The following is an 18832-nucleotide window of genomic DNA, read 5'->3' as shown; positions in this document are numbered from 1 at the left end:
TCCCAGGTTTGGTTCCGGTCAAGGGCATGTACCTTGGTTGCGGGCACATCCCCAGTAGGGGGTGTGCAGGAGGCGGCTGGTCGATGTTTCTCTCTCACCGATGTTTCTAGCTCTCTATCCCTCTCCCTTCCTCTCTGTAAAAAAAATCAATAAAATATATTTTTTAAAAAAAAGAAAGAAAAACCCTATATGTGGATCATTACTTAGGCCTGAAAGGACAAAACTGGGCATCCGTTCACAGTACATCCTAAGCCAAAGCAGCCCTGTTTCCATCAGGCCTCCCTATTTGTAAACTGTTTTAAGTCAATTGCTTCATTTTCCACTACATTCTACCACTCCTGGCTCACTGGAGACAGTAATTTGTAAACTATTCAGCACTCCAAAAAAGGTAACTAAAAGATATTGAACCCATTATATACAGCCTGTCCACGGACTTGAAAAGAAATAGAGGTCTGTTTATTACTTTAACCTAATGCAACCTTCTGTGTTTAACCATTTGCAAAGTGTTTCACCTTTCTATGAAGCACGATAATTAAAAGAATCAGGGATATTTAATACACTTATCACTCAGAGGGGGGGAAAGGCCCCTACTACTTTCAGAGGTGCTTGAAATATACACCCCAAAATAGATCCAGTTGCCTATGAAAAGTTAAAATATGACTTAACCAACATGATTCTTCAAACTAACACATTGTTACTTGACTTGGGGTGGTGAACACACAATACAGTGTACAGATGACGTTTTGTGGAATTGTGCACCTAAAACCTGTATAATTTTGTTAACCAGTGTCACCTCAATAAATTCAATAAAAAGGGGGGGGGGGGAAACACACTGCTGAGAGGAGGAATCCAATTCCCATAGACCATGGCCCAACAAACTGTGCACCACTCACTGAGAAGCCAAAGTTCTCGTCACAACTTAATGAATCAATAATTCAGGAAACAAAGGGGTGCTTATGGGCTGGCTGTGTTTAAATTCAACCAATGTTCCTACCACATAGGTGGGTTAGTCTTGAAGCCCAAAATAAAGTTCCAAAGAAAACAGATTAATCCTTAATAATTAGACTAATACTCAGCCCCCCTCAGCAAGTCACTTTGATAGTTGGCTTACAGAACCAAGGAGACATTTCGTGTTGTGAGAAGTAACAAAGAAGAAAAAGATACTTGAATGGAGAAGAGGGGAACATGATTAGTAATACCCTTATTTCTCCAGGACCTCTATAAAAATAAATAAATAAAAGGCTCTCCACAAAGGCTTTAATGCCAAGGTCGAGCCCTCAGACCAGGACCTCTGGAAGAAGTTAGGGTTACGACAGCACACTCTACATCTGCCTTCCCAGGGCTACGAAACCGCTCAGGAGGGATGGGGACACCCAATTTTGCCCGGCTTCATGGTGGTTCGGAGAGGGAGGGGAAAGCAGAAGGCCTGCGACATCGAAGCTGAAGCCCTGAATCATAAAAGCGAGCAAAAAAAGGGGAGTACGTCAACGTAACTAACTGCAGAGGACTCCGCTGCTGCAGAAAAACCGCGGCGGGGAGAAGACCAAGGACCCGGAAGTCCTCTCCGGAAGTGCGTTCTCCGCGCCTGCCCGACCGCCCAGGCCACGCCCACATTACACAGGCGCGCGCGCGCCGTCCCGGTCGTTCTCTGCGTGGCCGCTCCGGCTGATGTCTGGGGGCGGGGCTGAAGGGGAAAGTGCCAAAGCCGCTGAGGTAAGTTGCCAAGGGCTCAGGGACGCTCAGGAGCTTTGCAGAAAGGGAGTTTATCCTTGGGATCCTACCTTCAGGGACTAATGAAAAGGAGAAGCTAGGAGAGACAGGAGCCTGCCGCAGAGGGCGTGTAAAAGGAAATTCCCTCGGGCCGCGACCGACTGAGAACGCATGCGCGCCTAGCGGTGGCGCATGCGCGATGGCCCCTTGGGGCCGAATGGGGGTTGGGGAGAAGTTGGCTTGGAATTAGTTTGGGAACCTCGGGCGTTCTGACTCCTCCCCTCTTCAGCCCTTTCCACCCCACCTGGTTTTAGCTGCAGCATCTGTTTGAATGGCAATGCAGCTATTTAAGTGGGATACAGTAGAACGATTTGTTGATGGAATTTGATTGCTTATAATAATTTGCCGTTGTACCACGGTACCTTCTTTAAGAGTCTATCTTTTGAATAAGACCTTTTCAAAAGGAAGGAATCTTTTTTTTTAACAAAATAGGCATAAATCTACTAGGAAGGAAAATAGTTTATGAATACAAGGTCATCCCTGTCGTATGTGAAGTAAATACTGAACCATCTTAGTGTGGACAGGAACATTCTGTGTCCCCCCAAAATAGCATTGCTCTTCTGTGAGGACCCTCATTGCCAGTAGTCCCAGCTTCACTGCTAAGGCCAAACTCCAGGTTACTTCATCAATATTTATTCAACAGAATCTTACCGAGCCACCTACTTTGGGCGTGGCAGCCTAGTGGCAGATAGATTTGCAGAATGAGGAAGAAAAGAAAACAGTGATGAACCAATCCTCTATCCCCTTCATAACCTTTGCTGAACTGCTAGCACTGTGCTCTGTCATTTATTTATTCATCATTCCTGCAGGAAACATTGTGATCCAGGTTCTGTGCTTTTTTTTTTTTTTTCAATTACAATTGACTTTCATTATTATTTTCCACTTGGCCATTTTGACCAGAACTCTGTGCTAGGACTTGAAGGTAGAAAGACAACTCCCTCCTTTTCTAGTTCACAAGACTCTTTCTAAGATCATGAACCTTAAAATGAAAGTGTGAAGCGCATTAATGGAGGGCATTTTTCCTTTTCCTGAGCAGATCCTTTCCCCTCTAGGAGCTTGCTGACTCATTGTCAAATGGAGAGAATTAGAACTTTTCCTATGAGTGTATTAGGACATAGTAAGTATGAAAAGCAGATCTGCCTAGAAAAAAAAAAGATTCAAGAGTAAATATTCATTAGTGATTTGGGAGAGCTAATAATATTGTTTACTGTGCCTGTAAATGTCCCAAGTGCTTTAGTTAATATTAACCTTCATGACACTTCTAAGGTAGGTACTATTCCCATTTTAGAGATGAGGCAGCTGAGGAACAGAGGCTAAGTGATTTGTGCAGAATTATACAATAAGTAGCAAAAACCAGGACATGAACGTAGGCCTAGAAGCTTCAGAATCTGAGCTCTGAAAGAGAAAAATCAATGGGTTTCCTCCTGCACTTGGGTTTGAACCCAAAACCTGGGTGTGTACCCTGAAGGGGAATGGAACCCAAAACCTTTGGGTATATGGACAAAGCTCCAAGCAGCTGAGCCACTCTGGCCAGGGCCAGAATCTGAGCTCTTAACCACTATGCTATTTCACCTCTCACATGACACATGACATGCCAACAAAGCCATTGCTCAAAAAATGTCACAGCAAATAAGCTAAAGTCTCTATACCTCAGTTTTGTTTGATCATTTATAAAATGAGGGAGTTGTATTAGATGACCTTTAAGGAATCTTTATGATTCCTGTGAAATGTTTAGTTCATGTAGTAAACATTTATTTAAACCAACAGCTACTTAGTAGAGACCAGGCATTATGTTTGGTTCTGGTGATCATAATGCCTAGAGCCATTCAAACTTGGGTTTATTGTTAGTTTCACTTTAACTCTGTTACCACCTGCTGATACCATTCAAAATTTAACCTAATTCGTTAAAGTTTGAACTTAGGTGTATCTTCCCACCTCAGCAGAAAACTGCTTATTTATGTTAAAGTTAGCTTTGTGCTATTTCTGCACTCTAATTTTTAACCCTGTTGTTTTGTGTATTGAATGCTAGTTGTTCTGAATTTGGAAAAAAAAAATAGGATGAAGGGAATTTCTTTGATTATATTCAATTTAGAAGTCACACTGTGTCTTGCTTTTGAAGTTGTCTGCACTCTGGCAGTTAGCTTGAGTGCTCTACTGACCAACTGGATTTTAAAATACAAAGTATCCCGCCCTGACTGGTTTGGCTCAGTGGATAGAGCGTCGGCCTGCGGACTGAAGGGTCCCAGGTTCGATTCCGGTCAAGGGCATGTACCTTGGTTGTGGGCACATCCCCAGTAGGAGGTGTGCAGGAGGCAGCTGATCGATGTTTCTCTCATTGATGTTTCTAACTCTCTATCCCTCTCCCTTCCTCTCTGTAAAAAAACAATAAAATATATAAAAGTAAAATAAAAATAATAAAATACAAAGTATCCCTTACATTTGCAACTGATTGAAGCTTATGTCAAGGTGTAGGAAAAAGATTAGCGTTTAAGTCTTAGGTGAGATATATACTAGTAAACAGTTCACAGTGGGTTCTCTTCTGAACTCATGGGAAATAAGACTGAGCTACTCTCCAAAAGATAGCTAAATTGTCTGTATACTTTATTTAGATCCCAACAGGAATCTAAAAAGAATTTTTAAACATGTCATGCTGTGTTTTGAGCTAGTGTGGTCCAAGGGATTGGATATGAATCTAACTTCAAAAGGTGTTGCCTCTATGAATATGAATACAATTTGGAAAGTTACAGAACCCAGAGGAAAAAAGGAAAAGTGACCTAATACAAGGTTGAAATGTCATTAGTCAGTTTGCATTTTTAAATGGGCTGACATTCTAATTATAGCAGTTGCCTTACTGTTCCCATATCCCACTGCAGTATTAATCAGTATTACTTATAGACATATAATGAAATCAGAAACTAAGGCCTGCTTTCCCTCACAACCTTAAATCATAATCACAAAATTAAGGAAACAGAACATCCAGATTTTCAGAAATGCACAGTATATTATTTCCCTTGCTAGGAAACTGGATTATGCATATATAGGATTTATATCTGTATAGCTTTTCCTCATTAAAAAAAAAAATTTTTTTCCAAAAATAAGTTTCAGAGGTAGAACTGGGCAAAGGGAGCATGAATGGTGGTGGGAAAAGACTTGACTTTGAGTGGTGTGCACACCATGCAGCATGCAGATGATGTGTTATAGAGTTGTACACTTGAAACCTGTATGGTTTTATTAACCAATGTCGCCTCAATAAATTCAGTAAAAATAAATACATTTCAACTTTTTATAACGAATGTATTCCTTTTGCAACTAGCAAAATAAAAAGTTTAGCAAAAATTCTCTCTGGCCATTAAAAAAGGGAATTCATTTTAAAAATCCAGGTAAAGTCATTTTTATCTTTTTTTATGTTATGTGAATCAAAATTCACATAACATAAATTAACCATTAGCCATTTTCAAGTATACAGTTCAAAGTCATTTTAGTCTAAATACTAGAGCTGTACTTTCCAATACAGTAAACACTAGCCACATGTGGCTATTTAAATTTCAATTAGCATTCAATAACATTTAAAATACAATTTTTCAATCAACTAGTTTAATAACCACTATGAGGGTAGTCGCTGCCATGTTGGACAGGCAGAAGTAGGGCATTAAAACACTAATAGTTGCAGAGAGTTCTGTTAGCATAATACTAGACTTTTTTAAAGAAAACACACTTTTTAGAATCTTTTGTGAATGTATGGTATAAGTTTCTATGGTAAAAGTATTTTTATTTTGTAATGAGTAGTGTGTTCAGTGGAGATTTTCTCATTTACATTTAGACTTTTTTATTTTATTGATATGGCAACAGATGAAACACTCAATAGCTGCTCTATTCCTAATAGGCCATGAATTCTGAAATCATTTCCTGAACTATTTTTTTCCAGTCTTGGGACGCCACCAAGTGATCAACTTGCATATTACACTTGGATAAAAAGGTTGGGTTTTTTTTTTTACTTCTTAATAAAAGGGCCAATATGTACTTCCTAACCATCCCCTTCTTTGGGAACAGAACACAGTGTTATTCTGGAATTTTATTTGGAAAATTTTATAAGTGAATTTTTGCTGTGGCTTGGTCAGGATGTATCCAAGACAAACTGTCCGATGAGGCATGGTTGTTTTATCCTCATCTAATTTACTTCTTCAGTCAAATTACTACCTTGGCCTGGCCCTGTCACCCCTTCTTAACCCATAAATCACCACAGTCAATCCCAAGTGACATAAACAGTTTACTAATGGTAGGAAATAGTGTTTTAAGTAGAAAAACTAAGAATAAACATATCTTCACTTAAAATCCTGAGTGACATTTTGGCCTGAGGCTCAATAAAAGATTGTAGGAGTGGAGGGTAGAAAAAGGGGGAGCCAATTCTTTACTAAACTTGTGCTGGCTTTTATGGCAGCTAGAAGGAAATGTTGTCGCTCTCACTCCCATAAACATGCCAATTGCTGTTTACTTTCTCTGCAGTGAAGTGAGAATTCTGCTCGGAAGGAAATGGCAGCCTCTTCATCGTCCTCCTCAGCCGGTGGGGTCAGCGGAAGTTCTGTCAGTGGATCTGGTTTCAGTGTCTCAGACCTTGCCCCACCACGGAAGGCCCTTTTCACCTACCCCAAAGGCGCTGGGGAGATGTTAGAAGGTGAGCTCAGGCTGCTTTTTGCTGATAATTGGATTCAGACCTGCAACAAATGTTAATTGTAAAGATGCTATTCAGTGGATTAGAAGAATTTGCCCTGATTTTTTTCAGCTCCACATTTCATCTTTTGTCCCTATTTCAAAATAATATCTTTAAACACAAATCTCCAGAATCAGAACTTTGGAGCTGAAAAAGACTTTGGAACTCAAGGAAGTCATCTAGAGCAGCGGTTGCCAACCTTCCGGGCCTCATGGACCACCAGTGGTCCGCGGGCCGCTGGTTGGCGACCACTGATCTAGAGTTATTTAGACCCGGGGAAGTTCAAGTGATTTGCCCATGTTAAAGACAAAGTAAGCACTGGAACCACAAGTTCTCTTGATCTCCTGCTCCAGTTTGCTTTATCCTAGCACCAGCTTGTCTCCCTGTGATTAGTAGGCTTGAGAAATTTTGTCTTATATCGTTAATCTAAAGTTAGGTTAACCCCATCAAAGAGGTTCTGAGGAAATCAGAAGTAATATACCACTGTTACAGGTGAAGGTGACTGTGCTGGCCCACTGCAGGCAGGGCTGTGTGGTTTTTCTAGCACTGGAGCTGGATTTTTGCATCATACTACCCGCCATCTTATTCAGCACATATTTGCAAACTGGCTGGGCAAGATCAGGGCACAGGCTGGAAGCATGAAATGGCATTGGTACCTGGAATTCATCAGATTCATGTCGCTTAAGAGCTACACCAATAAATTCTTAATGGGGAGCATAAAAATGACCTGAAGAGCTTATTCAAGTCCCCATTTCTGGCCCACCCTTAGTGATTCTGAATTCGTCTAAGGTGCAGCACAGGAATCTTTATTTTGACTAACACCCAGGGGAGTCTCATGAAAATGATCCTTAACTATTATACTATTTATCATAATTTGGGGAAAAGTCAACAAAGAACCTATCAAGAATTCAAAATCTACTTGATTCTAGCACTTTTGTGCTTAATTATTTATTGATTTTTTTTGTTTTAAATATTGCAAATTTCAGTCAATATATTTAATCTGAAAATGTCTCTGAGAAAGTTACAAACTGTAGTTAGTAGTTGGCTTCCAGGGGTGATCTTTATTCATTTATATCAGGTATCATAAGAAGTTTTGGATTAAGCCAGGGCAAATAGAAGAATCATTTTGGCAGGAAAATATGGAAAGACTGGGACCATAAGGCTTTCTAGAATTAATTCAAATCATGATTATTGAAGTAGATGGTAGGGTAACGTAGTGATACATCTGAAGTGTCTGTACTTGTGTCTTTGCCTTTTCATTTTCTTCAGTTTTGTTAACAAAATACTCAAGTTAGTGTCATTGAGTCTGGAGGTATTAATTGGGGCCTTACCATATTTGGCACTGAAAGTATATTGTGACTTTGGTTATACATAGCAGAGACCTGGTATTAAGCAACTTTCCCACAAAACAAATCAAAAGTTGAAAGCATTTAAATTGCTTAATGAACAACAACAAAAAAACTAAATTGCTTAATGAGTTTTATAGCAACAGACGAGGAATCAATGTTTAACAGCAGACTCTAAGATTGAAGTCATTTAAATTCTGGCTATGGGAGGAATTTAATACTGGAGATACCTCCTTAGTCTCAAAGCTATAAGCATTCTTTGTTAGTATACATCAGATTACTTAGAAACATTAAAAGAAGAAAGGCTTCTGAGATTAGTCTGAATGTTGATGTTCTAACAAATTACAGCTCTATCCATTTTTATTCAATCTCAGTGTGCTTTATGGAGGAATGTGTTGGCTTTCTAGTGTAGGAGGAATTAAGTTTAAATTCACAGTGCACAGTTTTTATTCTTAAGTATAAAGTTTCACCCATATTTTAAAGCTGCTTACACTTAAGGACAGAATATGGAAAATTAGAGATGGCAATCCCTGAACTGTCCTGGTCAAATCAAGGAAGTTAAATTGAGCCTGACAGGTTGGATTCTCTGGTCAGGGCACATACCAGGGTTGCCAGCTTGATCCCCAATAGGGGGCATGCAGGAGGCAGCTAATCAATGTTTCTCTCTCATCATTGTTTCTATCTTTCCCTCTTCCTCTCTCTCTAAAATCAATAAAAATAGTTTTTTAAAAAGAATGTTAAATTGAAAAGAATACTCCTAAATGTGAGTTAATAAAGATGTTAGATTTGAAAGCCATCTTTACCATTCTTACAGGTGATACTGTTATGCAATTAATATTACCATGTATCAAACCATTTTTCTTACAGTAGTTTAATTAAATATGAAAATAGAGTAAGAAGAGTTGAATATGAAAATAGAGTAAAAAGAGTTGCCTTTTCAAACAAAGGTTGGATGCTGTTTATAATCTTAACAGGTTCAGTTTGATCTTGTATCCTCCTAAATCTAGGATAATAAACCCAATTAACCTGTAGCTAACCTTGTGAATTAACTTTTTTGTGTGCCTACTTGCCCCCTGATAAGCAGTACCACATAAGCAGTATACAGCAGTTTTCAGCGTTCTCCTGCCCTTGACCAAATTGTCCTCACCCAGTTATTAGTAAGCCTTCCTGCTCAGAAGTGGCTGAATTTTAGTGGCATTGTAGGCTACTGAAGTATAAATTATCTGACATTGTCTAATTTCCTGTTGTGAGGTAATATACTTTTAAATGAATTTGTTAGCATCCTATTTGTTGGAGTTGCAATGGTGTTAGATTTGGGCAGTTTACTGAACTTTTCAGTACTTATAACCTTTGCTTGTCTCTGAAGAGGAAAGCTGACGTATTGCTACTTGGTGTGTTACAAAGGGTTTGATTACAATTTCTAAATGGAAGACAGATTGCCCCAGGCTGACTCCTCTCTGGAGAAATTCCAGTCTTTAGATTAGTACAGATATCACACTTAATAGGATGTGGCTGAGGAGCAGTGGACTTTGTGGTTAATACAGAGCTGCAAATCAGCAAAAGTGTATTCTAGAGGCATAGACAGCGGCAAAAGCCTATAGAGTGCCTCTTTGAAAGATTAGCTTACATCCTTTTACATCCATTAGCTTACATCCTTTGAAGTTGATTACCAAGGGAAATATGCAAATGTTATAATTTAAACATTTTATTGATTTTTAGAGAGAGAAGAAGGGAGAGAGAGAGAAACATCAATGAGAGAAAAACATCATCGATCAGTTGCCTCCTGCACACCCCTTACTGGGGATCGAGCCCACAACCTGGGCATGTGTCCTGACCTGGAATCAAACCATGACCTCTTGGTTCCTGGGTCAAAGATCAACCACTGAGCCACACCCACTGGGCAGCATTTTATCCTAATAGCTAGCACCAGTGATTGAATGTAAGTAGAAGGTAACACTTCCAAGAGTTTCCATTCCAAATACATCTTGGCCTGATCCTTATAGCTCATAATCCCCAATGCCTTGTTTAAGATCTTAAAGCTCAGTATATAGTTCAGATTCAAACCACCTGAGAATTGAGCTCTAATTCTCTATGCTTTGCTCTTTCTAAAATAAAACTTCAGTTATAATTTGACTTTTTAAGCAAGGGTATGAATAAGATAATGAACACTGGTATATTTACACAGAAGAGCCATAATAAATTGCATCATTGTCGTCAAATGTTCACACAGTCCCCCTTCCCATAGTGGAATTTATAGCTACTCACTGCCCAATTATCTGAAAAACTCAGTGATATCTTTAGCTTACCTAGATCTTTAAACTGGACAGTCAGTATAATATTCAATTAATTGGAGAAAAAAAATTTTTTTTTGCTCAGTGTAGATGATCTGCTCATAGATGACTTACATTCAGACAGAGGACTGGGAGTGGGAGGGGAAGATCGGATCGTATCCCATATAGCACAATATGTAGAAAAGAGATTGAATTTAAAGAATGTAGCACTCTCCCTAAACTGCACATCACTTTATGAAAATAATTATATTTTCCTTTTTTGCATCAATTTTGAATATTGGACAAAAGAAGCCCTCTTGGTTGTATATTCAAGCCATCTGGACACAATATCCGTGGTGTTTCTTATTGTTTACCATGACTTCTGAAATAAGGTCTGCCTTGTGTAAAAGTCAGCATGAAGCTAGAATGTGTTAGTCCTAACTCCTTATCACTTAATACCTGGCTGACGCACCAACCTGTGATTGATGGCTGAGAGCTTGACACCAAGTAGTGCTGACATGAACTACCACCTAAAAAAAGACAACTGGCCCAAAACGGTTTGGCTCAGTGGATGGGGTATTGGCCTGCGGACTGAAGGGTCCCAGGTTCCATTCTGGTCAAGGGCATGTACCTTGGTTGCGGGCACATCCCCAGTGGGGGGTGTGCAGGAGGCAGCTGATCCATGTTTCTCTCTCATCGATGTTTCTAACTCTCTATCCCTCTCCCTTTCTCTCTGTAAAAAATCAATAAACTATTTAAAAAAAAAAAAAAAAAGACAACTGTGTCCCCTGCCTCCATTTGTTTTAGGATTTTTGCAAAAAAGTACTTTCCCCAAGTGATTTGAGCTACCCTTGTAAATGTCACGTTTTCCTACATGAGCTCTATGTCTTTTGGGGTGTGTTTTGCTGTATCAGCCCCTGCCTGACAAGGAATAACATGAACTAAGTTATATTTCACAATCATCTTCCAAATGCTGTGGTGACCGAGTTAGCTACCTTCTTGTTGCCAGTTCTTGGCACCAGTACAGTGCTAGGTTCTAAAATTGCACTGTACTCTTATCGCCATCCAAATTGCAATGTTTTGGTTCAGTGGGAAAATCAAGGTTACAATTTGCGTTGACAGAATGAAATTTCCCAGCAGTGTTTTGTCATGGTCATAGTGATGTAATTTGATATACTGAAAAACAACAACAGCTATTTTTCCCTCAGCTTGACTTCTTAGAATGAAAATTAGTTCACGTTTTGGTGTACCTTTGTATTTTGATAGCACAGTGGTTACATGGCCAAACGTGTCAGCTGTCAGTGTTTGCCTGACACACAGAACAGGAGAACATTAGGAAACCATTGGGTTGGGAGGGGAGAAATGCTGACCAGGACGTCAGACTAAGGTTTCTTGTTTTTGTTTTTTTAAACACTATTTTTAAATTCTTAAACAAGTAGAGGAACTATTTTAATATCCTAGGTATGGAAATAGCTTTTATAACTGAGCAGTGTTAGTTCTAAATGAAACAGAAACCCTCTTTGTAAACACTGAAAAGTAGACCCTGAATGTAAAAGCAGGGAAAAGAAGGGACATGTTTACTTGGTTTACAGGAGCATTAAAACCCGTAAAGCAGATTAAAACTTTTTAATTCTCTCGTTTGTAGATGGCTCTGAGAGATTTCTCTGTGAATCTGTTTTCAGCTATCAGGTGGCATCTACACTGAAGCAGGTAAAACATGGTAAGCACATGAGTGTTGTGTACTTAACTATGAGAATAAATTTCCAGGGCGGGGGTGGGATTCATAAAGGTTGGTGTACTTTGTGACAAACTCTTGAAATTCAGCAGGGCTGTTTGAGTGGACTTTCTAAATTACCTGCAACAAAAACATTCTACAGCCATAATCCAGACATAATGTCCTCATTAAAGCTTAAAGTTGAAGTTTTAGGGTTAGTTTTCTAGGGGAGTTAATGCTTCCTACTTTTAAATTGCTTTTTCCTCTCCTCTCTGAAAACTTCCTTTACGGTTATTCTCCACTGGTTTACCATCATCTTCGTTTTCAAGTATTTATGTAATACCTCATGGTCTGCTGGACTCTAAGATCCTGGCAGCACCTCTTCTGTCCCATCATGCCTTACCAGGCCTTCATTTATGCATCAGGGAACTATGTTCCCCGACCAGACCATTTCACCATTGAAGGCATAATGTTGGGGGGGAAAGCTGCAATTGCCTGTAACCCTAGGCTTTTAGTACACGTCACTATGGCATGCAGGGTAAGTTGTTTGTTTGTTTGTTTGTTTGTTTAAGATTAAGTCTTCTGACCAACATAGAATAAGACTCCATTACTAGAATATTGAGGGGAAAACTCCTTGTAGAAATTACTTTTAAACCAATCATCATGTTGGTAGTTGGTGACTGTCTAATGGGAAATACGTTGTATTATATATAACCTCCTTAACTCTTTACAGATCAGCAAGTTGCTCGGATGGAAAAACTAGCTGGTTTGGTAGAAGAGCTGGAGGCAGATGAGTGGCGGTTTAAACCCATTGAGCAGCTGCTGGGGTTCACACCCTCTTCATGTTGACCTTGCCTGGACGGTCACCCCTGGTATGCACAGCAAGTGCAGAGCCAGCCAGAGTTCACAGCTCCATTGCTGAATTGTTAATTCTCATCAATACTTAGTTTCTCTGTATCTATTCACAAACAACAGTATTTAAATGTGTGATCTTGCAGGGAAAACTTGTCTTTATTTGTTTTAAAAAACACTGAGAATTAGGTTGACAGTCGGCATCAGAGAACCAGGAGGTTTGGGTTTAAGAGAGTTATAAAACTTTGCAAGCCGGGTAGGTCACAAGCCAGAATTAGCCAACGGAATGGCTTCTCTCCTGATACTCGTGCAGTGGGTGCAATACTCACAAGTCAAGCCCAGGTCAGGATCTGGAGTTGTAAAATTCAGCACTTCTGACGTAAAACGTTCTGTTTTGCTGATGAATGTGATTTCTACTCAGGACCTGTCTAAATGAGGCATATTTAAATGTTTAGGGTTTTTTCTATTTTTAGACATTTAATTCTATAGATTCTAACTTTTTCTAACCTCTTTTAGACATGCCAAATGCTGGCAAAAGAATTGTTTTTTGAATGTTGAAGCACTTGTAAGAATAAAGCAGTGAGCAAAATCCTTTAAACACAGAAATCCTGAGTTCCTCTTGTTGGTGGGCTCAAGCAGTTCTGTGGCAAATAAATCCTTTGAACGAGCTCCAAATTGGTTTTCTTTATCCTTTCAAAGTCTCAGAGATTGGGGCCAGGGGGCAGAGGTCAGATTATTTTTTATAAGACAGGAATCTGAAAACCATTTATCCTAAGCAAATGGGAATATTTGTCTTTACAAAATACATGAATTTATCTTATCAGTATCTAAGTAGGTTTTTATATTATAATAGGGGAAAATCTGGAAAGCTAAAAGTTATCCTTTGTTCTCCCTCACAGAGCCCAGGTCGATACTGCACAATTAAGAGAATCATTTTATTAGATTTTATGCAAATTTTGCCTCAGAAACATTTGCCTTTCTCCTCATTAATAACTTGTACCTGACCTGCTTAGAGTGGCTTAATTATGAATAAGTATAATCCCAGTAGCAATTGGCCCTAATCTCAGGAGTTCAAAATGTTTAACATGTACTACCTGACAGGGAGGAGGTGACCTCATTGAGTCACTAAGGAATCTGAGCACAGAGAAGGTAAAGACCTACTCGTGATCACAGAGCCCAGGCAGAAGAAAATCTTGGAACTGGAATTGATTCCACTTGATTGATAATTCAGCCCACTATTATTGTCTCTAAAGCATATCAGAGCACAAAAATTACTAGCCCCAAAAGCTCATCTGTTTCATATTAATTTCTCAACCCAAACAAGCTCCATATTTGAAAACCACTGAGTTTCCTAATGTACTTCTTAGCATCAATCATGTGAATTATTACCAAAGAAAAAAAATAAAAATACAAAGACTGCAGTAAACCTTTAAATCATAGTTTCATTGACAGTTTAGAAGCAATCACTAATTTTCTCTCATTGGTTTCATTTGTATAATTGTACAACACAGACACTGTACTAGCTCGTCTTTGCCCTTTGGTATTTGAACTTACAAAATTTTTCTCTTTAAATTGAACATTTCCACCCTGGCCGGGTTTGCTCAGTGGATAGAGCGTTGGCCCACAGACTGAAAGGTCCTAGGTTCAATTCCAGTCAAGGGCATGTACCTCGTACCCTGGCCCCGGTCAGGGAGTGTTTGGTTTCTCTTTTACATCAATGTTGCTCTCTCTCCCTCTCCCTTCCACTCTCTAAAACTCAGTGGGAAAAATATCCTCTGGTGAGGATTAAAAAAAAAAAAAATGGGACATTTCTTTTTCTGACCTTGGAAATTGAAGAGATCCTAGGGTTGAACAGAGATGCTTTCTGAAGCACCTTTCACGGTGATCATTCAGCTTCTACTTGAGTGCCGCCAGGAAAGAGACCCTCGCTGTGTTTTTAAGTGGCCCCTCCCTCTCTGCACCTTTCATTGGTTATTATGTTTCATCATCCACAACTCCAATTACCATGCTTTGGCCCTAGAGACAGACCTTGCTGCTCATCTGTCATCTCTGCACTCATTATGTGCCAGTCACTCACAGGCATTAATTATAATTCTTTCAGTGACACTGCAAGATATGAAATATCCCCTGATACAGAAGAGGAACTTGAAGCTCAGAGGGAGCATTAGTTGCCCAGGCTGCCTAGCTAAGTACATGGCCAAGGCCAGATTTGAACTCAAAGTCTGCCAGACTCCAAAGCTGAGATTATTTTTGATGCACGATGCTGCATCCCACTGAGCTCATCCCACTGCCTTATACAGAGAAAAAGCCTAACACTTTTTTATGGTGAGTTAACTACCAGGAGGAAAGAAGCCTTTGTCCCAATACTTGGTGATAAGGGATCTCAAGCACAATGAAGGAACAGCCTCTTCCTTGAAAACTGATAGGAATTAGCTTATGTTTGTGTCTGCATAACCTTCTAAGATTCAGTATGGTGAAAATGTAGTTATGTCCTTGAGGGACACCTAAGTGAGCCAGGGGGAAGGCAAGAGGAGAGAGGGCAGCTATGGCCAGGACTGCACAGCCATCCTAAGAACACTGGTGTTAACACGGAACCTCTGTGCATAAGGCACTTGGCAGTTTCCAAAGCATTTTCACTTATGTAGTGCCGATTCACATCAACCCTGTGAGATAAATGAGGCAGTCATCATTGTACAGTTGAAACAGGCACAGAGACGGTAAGGTACCAAGATTATAGTTAAGCAAGGGGGGTCTTTCAAATCTTTTTCTCCATACCTTCTAGTTCATCACATACTAGGAAGTTTGAAGGCAATAGTTGCTGTTAATAAAGAATTATTCAGGTCAATCTATTATACAATTACATATAATTTATCTCATACTAATGAGACATAAATAGGAGACCTTTTACATAGTCAAAAAAAATTTACTTTTTGACTTCATAATTAATTATCCAGGATCAGTATTAAAGTCCTTCTTTTTCACTGATATACATACGTGTGTTACTTGAAGTGCCATCCCATGCCTGACAGCTCACCTGGAATGACAGTGGTCTGAACTAAGTCTGTTCCTGACCCAAGGACCTCTCTGCTTTGTCCAGGTCCTTGCAGCCTCTGGCTTTCCTTCCCCCACATGGTTGAGAGTCCTTGAATCCCTTCTTCCTGATTGACACACCAGATACTGAAGTGGTAGAAACTGTGGACCTAAGGCCAAGTCAGAGGTAGAAGAAAGGAGATAGGACCAGGGGATGCCTAACATCCAGAGAACAGGGAGGAACCTGTCCGATAACCTGGTGCCCTTTCAGCAAACTTAAAAGAATCTGCACTTGGAGGGTAAGGCCGCTCTGCCTCTCCCTGTGCTTTTGCCAAAGCACCTAACTTTACCTAAAACATCTTGCCAGGTCTCCTTGGTCCAACTAAGACAAAGCCTTTCCACAAAAAGGGGAAAGCCTAAATAGCAGATCCTTTGGAGAGTTAAATCTTGAGTTGCAGGCAGAGTACAAAGATACCCGACCTTTTCTTGCTTCCCGGAGCTGAGTTTGGAATGGAGATGGCACCAAGAGAGAACGGGAAGGAGGCTGGAGCACAATACTTTGCCACTAGTCTGCCTTGTTTATTTGCAACTGGTCAAAGTGGGAGACAGAATTTTAGAGCAGGAAGAGACCTTAGAGATCATATAGTTCACCCCCCACCCCCACCCCCGGTGTACAAATACAATGTCAAGAATTTGTCTCGTTTATCTTCATACACTCGGCACCCAAAACACTACCTGGCACATAGTAAGTGTGTTACAGGTATTTACTGAGTGGATGAATTTGATGTGTGTTTTCCCTGTTTTAGAAGCTGTGTTATCTACAGAGCAACATCCATAGTGGAGTAATGCCTAAGGTGATTGAGATAAGTAGTGAGCAGGCCAAAACTAGAACCCAGACCTCTCTATAGTGCTACACTGACAGGTGGAAGCTGTGGAATAAGTGAAAACTGTGCCAAAGCAGCCATGTCTCACACGATCCCATCCTCATGAGGATCCAAGGCCAATTGAGTTGGTGGGTTCCTGCCCTCCTCCTGGGCCTGCACATCTACCTGGTGGTAATGCCACGTGTCTGCATCCACAAGCTCTTCTCCACCTCTCAAGATACATTAATTACTCCAATCTGTCAAGTTTTCCTAGCAGCTTATTTCATTTTTATATTATAAGCTCTTTAGGGCAGGTAATGAAGCAGCATATAGTTTACTACTGGCAACAAAAGGTGATGATCCTTTCCAAATGTCTTTTCATTCAACAGACAACTATTGAGCACTTACTATGTGTCTAGCATCTGCTAGATACTGAGGATACACTATCAAACAAGACACAGTCACCAACCTCAAGTTTATAACTATATTAAGGGAGACAAAAGAGTAATTTTAAGTGTAAAAACTGTCCGATAGGAGAAAACATGAGATCCTACAAAGTCAGAGACAGTTAATTCTGCTGAGCCAGAGAAGGCTTCCTTAACTGGATGATGTTTAGACCAAGACCCGAAGAACAAGTAAGTAAGGTGAGAAGGAAGGACTTTCTAGGTGGAAGGAAAAAAAAATAAGCAAAGGTCCAAGGGTGAGAAAGGGCATCATGCTTTCGTGGAGCTGCAGGTGCTTTGTCATGGGTAGTTCACAGAATATAAGGGCAATAGATGAGACAGGATTGGACCTCATGGATTTGCTAAGGAATCTGAACTTCAACCAGAGAATAGTGGGAAACCATTCCATGGTTGTGAAGTAAGGGAATGACAACATCCAGTTTCACTTCAGAAATTCTAGTTGGGGGGAATGATGACGAATGAGTGGCAGTAAGATCCAGATCCTTTAGGAAGCTGTTGTGGAAGTCCAGGTGAAAGATAACTGCAACCTGACTCAAAGACGTGGAGGCAGAGGGTGGATTTGATTTGAAAGTTACTCAAGAAGTATCATACACAGGACCTGATGGCTGGTCGAATTTGGAGAACTCAAGGAGGAAAACCAGGTACTGTTCACTGAGACAGAGGTACAGGAAGAGGAGTGGGTTCAAGGAGATGTCCAATAAGCAAGTGACTATGTCTATAGCTCAGGAGAGTGAGCTGAGCTACAGTTAGGTTTGGGACTCACCAGCCTAGAGGAAATCAAATGTAGCATGAATGGAGTTGTCCAGGGAGAGAGCCCATAGAGGGAGAAGATAATTGGACCAAGCAGGATCGAATCCTTGAGGAACCCTAACATGCAAGAGACAGGCAGAGGAGGAGGAGGGGCCTAGGAAAGCAACTGGCAGGAAAGAGCTGGAAGAGTAGGAGAAGTTTGGCATCAGGGAAACCAAGAAGAAAGAGATTGTGAGAAGGAGGCTGCAAACAGCAGTATCGGGGGTAGCCAAGCAAGTAAAGGAGATAAGGGATGGAGAAGGTCTTTGGATTTTACCAAGGAAATTGTTGGTGACCTTGTCTCAAGAGTAGCCGTCGTAGGAGTTGTGGTGGCGGCAAAGCCAGACTGCCATAGGTGGGAAGCTGAGGGGAAGGTGAAATGTGAGGCCGAATCTAGGCAACATTTTAAAGGAGTTCAATGGAAGGAGAGGCAAAAATGAGAGAGGATGGCAGTTAAAGGAGGACACACAATCAAGACATTTGTTTTTTCTTTATGATGGGAAAGGTCAAAGAGGACAATTGAGGATGTAAGGGCCCAAAAGAAGAGAGAGGGAATGGGATCCAGAGCCCAGTAGGAGTGATTACTCTTAGAGGGAGGGAGAGCGGAAAGGATAGTGCTGATGTGGGTAAATGTGGAGGTGAGGTGGCAGGGAGTTGAAGTAGTTCCCACTGGTGGCTTCTATTTTCTCTGTGAAGGAGAAAGCAGGTTGGTCTGCTGTCTGTGGGGCAGGAGGAGGCGAACACTGAGGTTGGGAGTAGTCTCTGTGAAGAAGGGAATAGAGCTGACCAGGGTCAGATGATTGCCAACCACATTCGGGGCCAGTTGAGGTTAGAGTCCCTGAACTTGCAAGGGCACCAATCTTTGGGGAAGTATACCAACAGCTCCTAACTGCATGGCAGTAGGAATGGAAAAAAATGAGCAGTTGGCGGTTACAGTTTTGCATAGTAAGGGCAAGAGGATAAGCAAATTGTTGGTCTAGGGCTACAGGGACAGAAGTGAAATAAGAAGAGGCGAGGAGAGAAACT

General features: G+C 40.6%; 2 protein-coding genes across 7 annotated transcripts in view; one reads left to right on the top strand and one right to left on the bottom strand.

Moving 5' to 3' along the window:
• Positions 1-1896, bottom strand: part of ASCC1 (activating signal cointegrator 1 complex subunit 1) — a 107177-nt gene extending 105281 nt beyond the window's left edge. For 2 of the 5 annotated variants that reach the window (XM_079793298.1, XM_079793301.1), the window contains exon 1: positions 1782-1896. The gene's annotated coding sequence lies outside the window, so the exon portion shown is untranslated. Of the gene's footprint in view, positions 1-32; positions 1630-1781 lie in introns of those variants that run through there. The other 3 variants (XM_079793302.1, XM_079793299.1, XM_079793300.1) reach the window with 3 other exon arrangements.
• Positions 1610-13754, top strand: ANAPC16 (anaphase promoting complex subunit 16). Of its 2 annotated transcripts, none has more exons than XM_079793306.1 (4): positions 1610-1713; positions 6274-6442; positions 11740-11814; positions 12542-13754. In XM_079793306.1, the coding sequence occupies exons 2-4, from the start codon at positions 6301-6303 to the stop codon at positions 12655-12657; spliced, it is 333 nt and encodes a 110-aa protein (XP_079649432.1). In that variant the 5' UTR covers positions 1610-1713; positions 6274-6300; the 3' UTR covers positions 12658-13754. The 2 variants fall into 2 exon arrangements, with proteins under 2 accessions (XP_079649432.1, XP_079649433.1); XM_079793307.1 differs by lacking the exon at positions 1610-1713 and adding an exon at positions 5652-5746.
• The last annotated feature ends 5078 nt before the right edge of the window (positions 13755-18832 follow it).

This window comes from Cnephaeus nilssonii (assembly GCF_951640355.1).
Source record: "Cnephaeus nilssonii genome assembly, chromosome: 16".
In the NCBI taxonomy this organism is placed as follows: Eukaryota; Metazoa; Chordata; class Mammalia; order Chiroptera; family Vespertilionidae; genus Cnephaeus; species Cnephaeus nilssonii.
Note: the sequence above shows the minus strand (reverse complement) of the source record. Positions and strands in the feature narration are given on the sequence as shown.

What these genes read in the sequence shown, in the direction of transcription:
- ANAPC16 (XM_079793306.1), top strand. Translation starts at nt 6,301, where the DNA reads ATGGCAGCCTCTTCATCGTCCTCCTCAGCCGGTGGGGTCAGCGGAAGT. An exon ending in CGCTGGGGAGATGTTAGAAG is followed by an intron (nt 6,443 to 11,739) that starts GTGAGCTCAGGC and finishes TCTCGTTTGTAG; the next exon opens with ATGGCTCTGAGAGATTTCTC. An exon ending in ACTGAAGCAGGTAAAACATG is followed by an intron (nt 11,815 to 12,541) that starts GTAAGCACATGA and finishes AACTCTTTACAG; the next exon opens with ATCAGCAAGTTGCTCGGATG.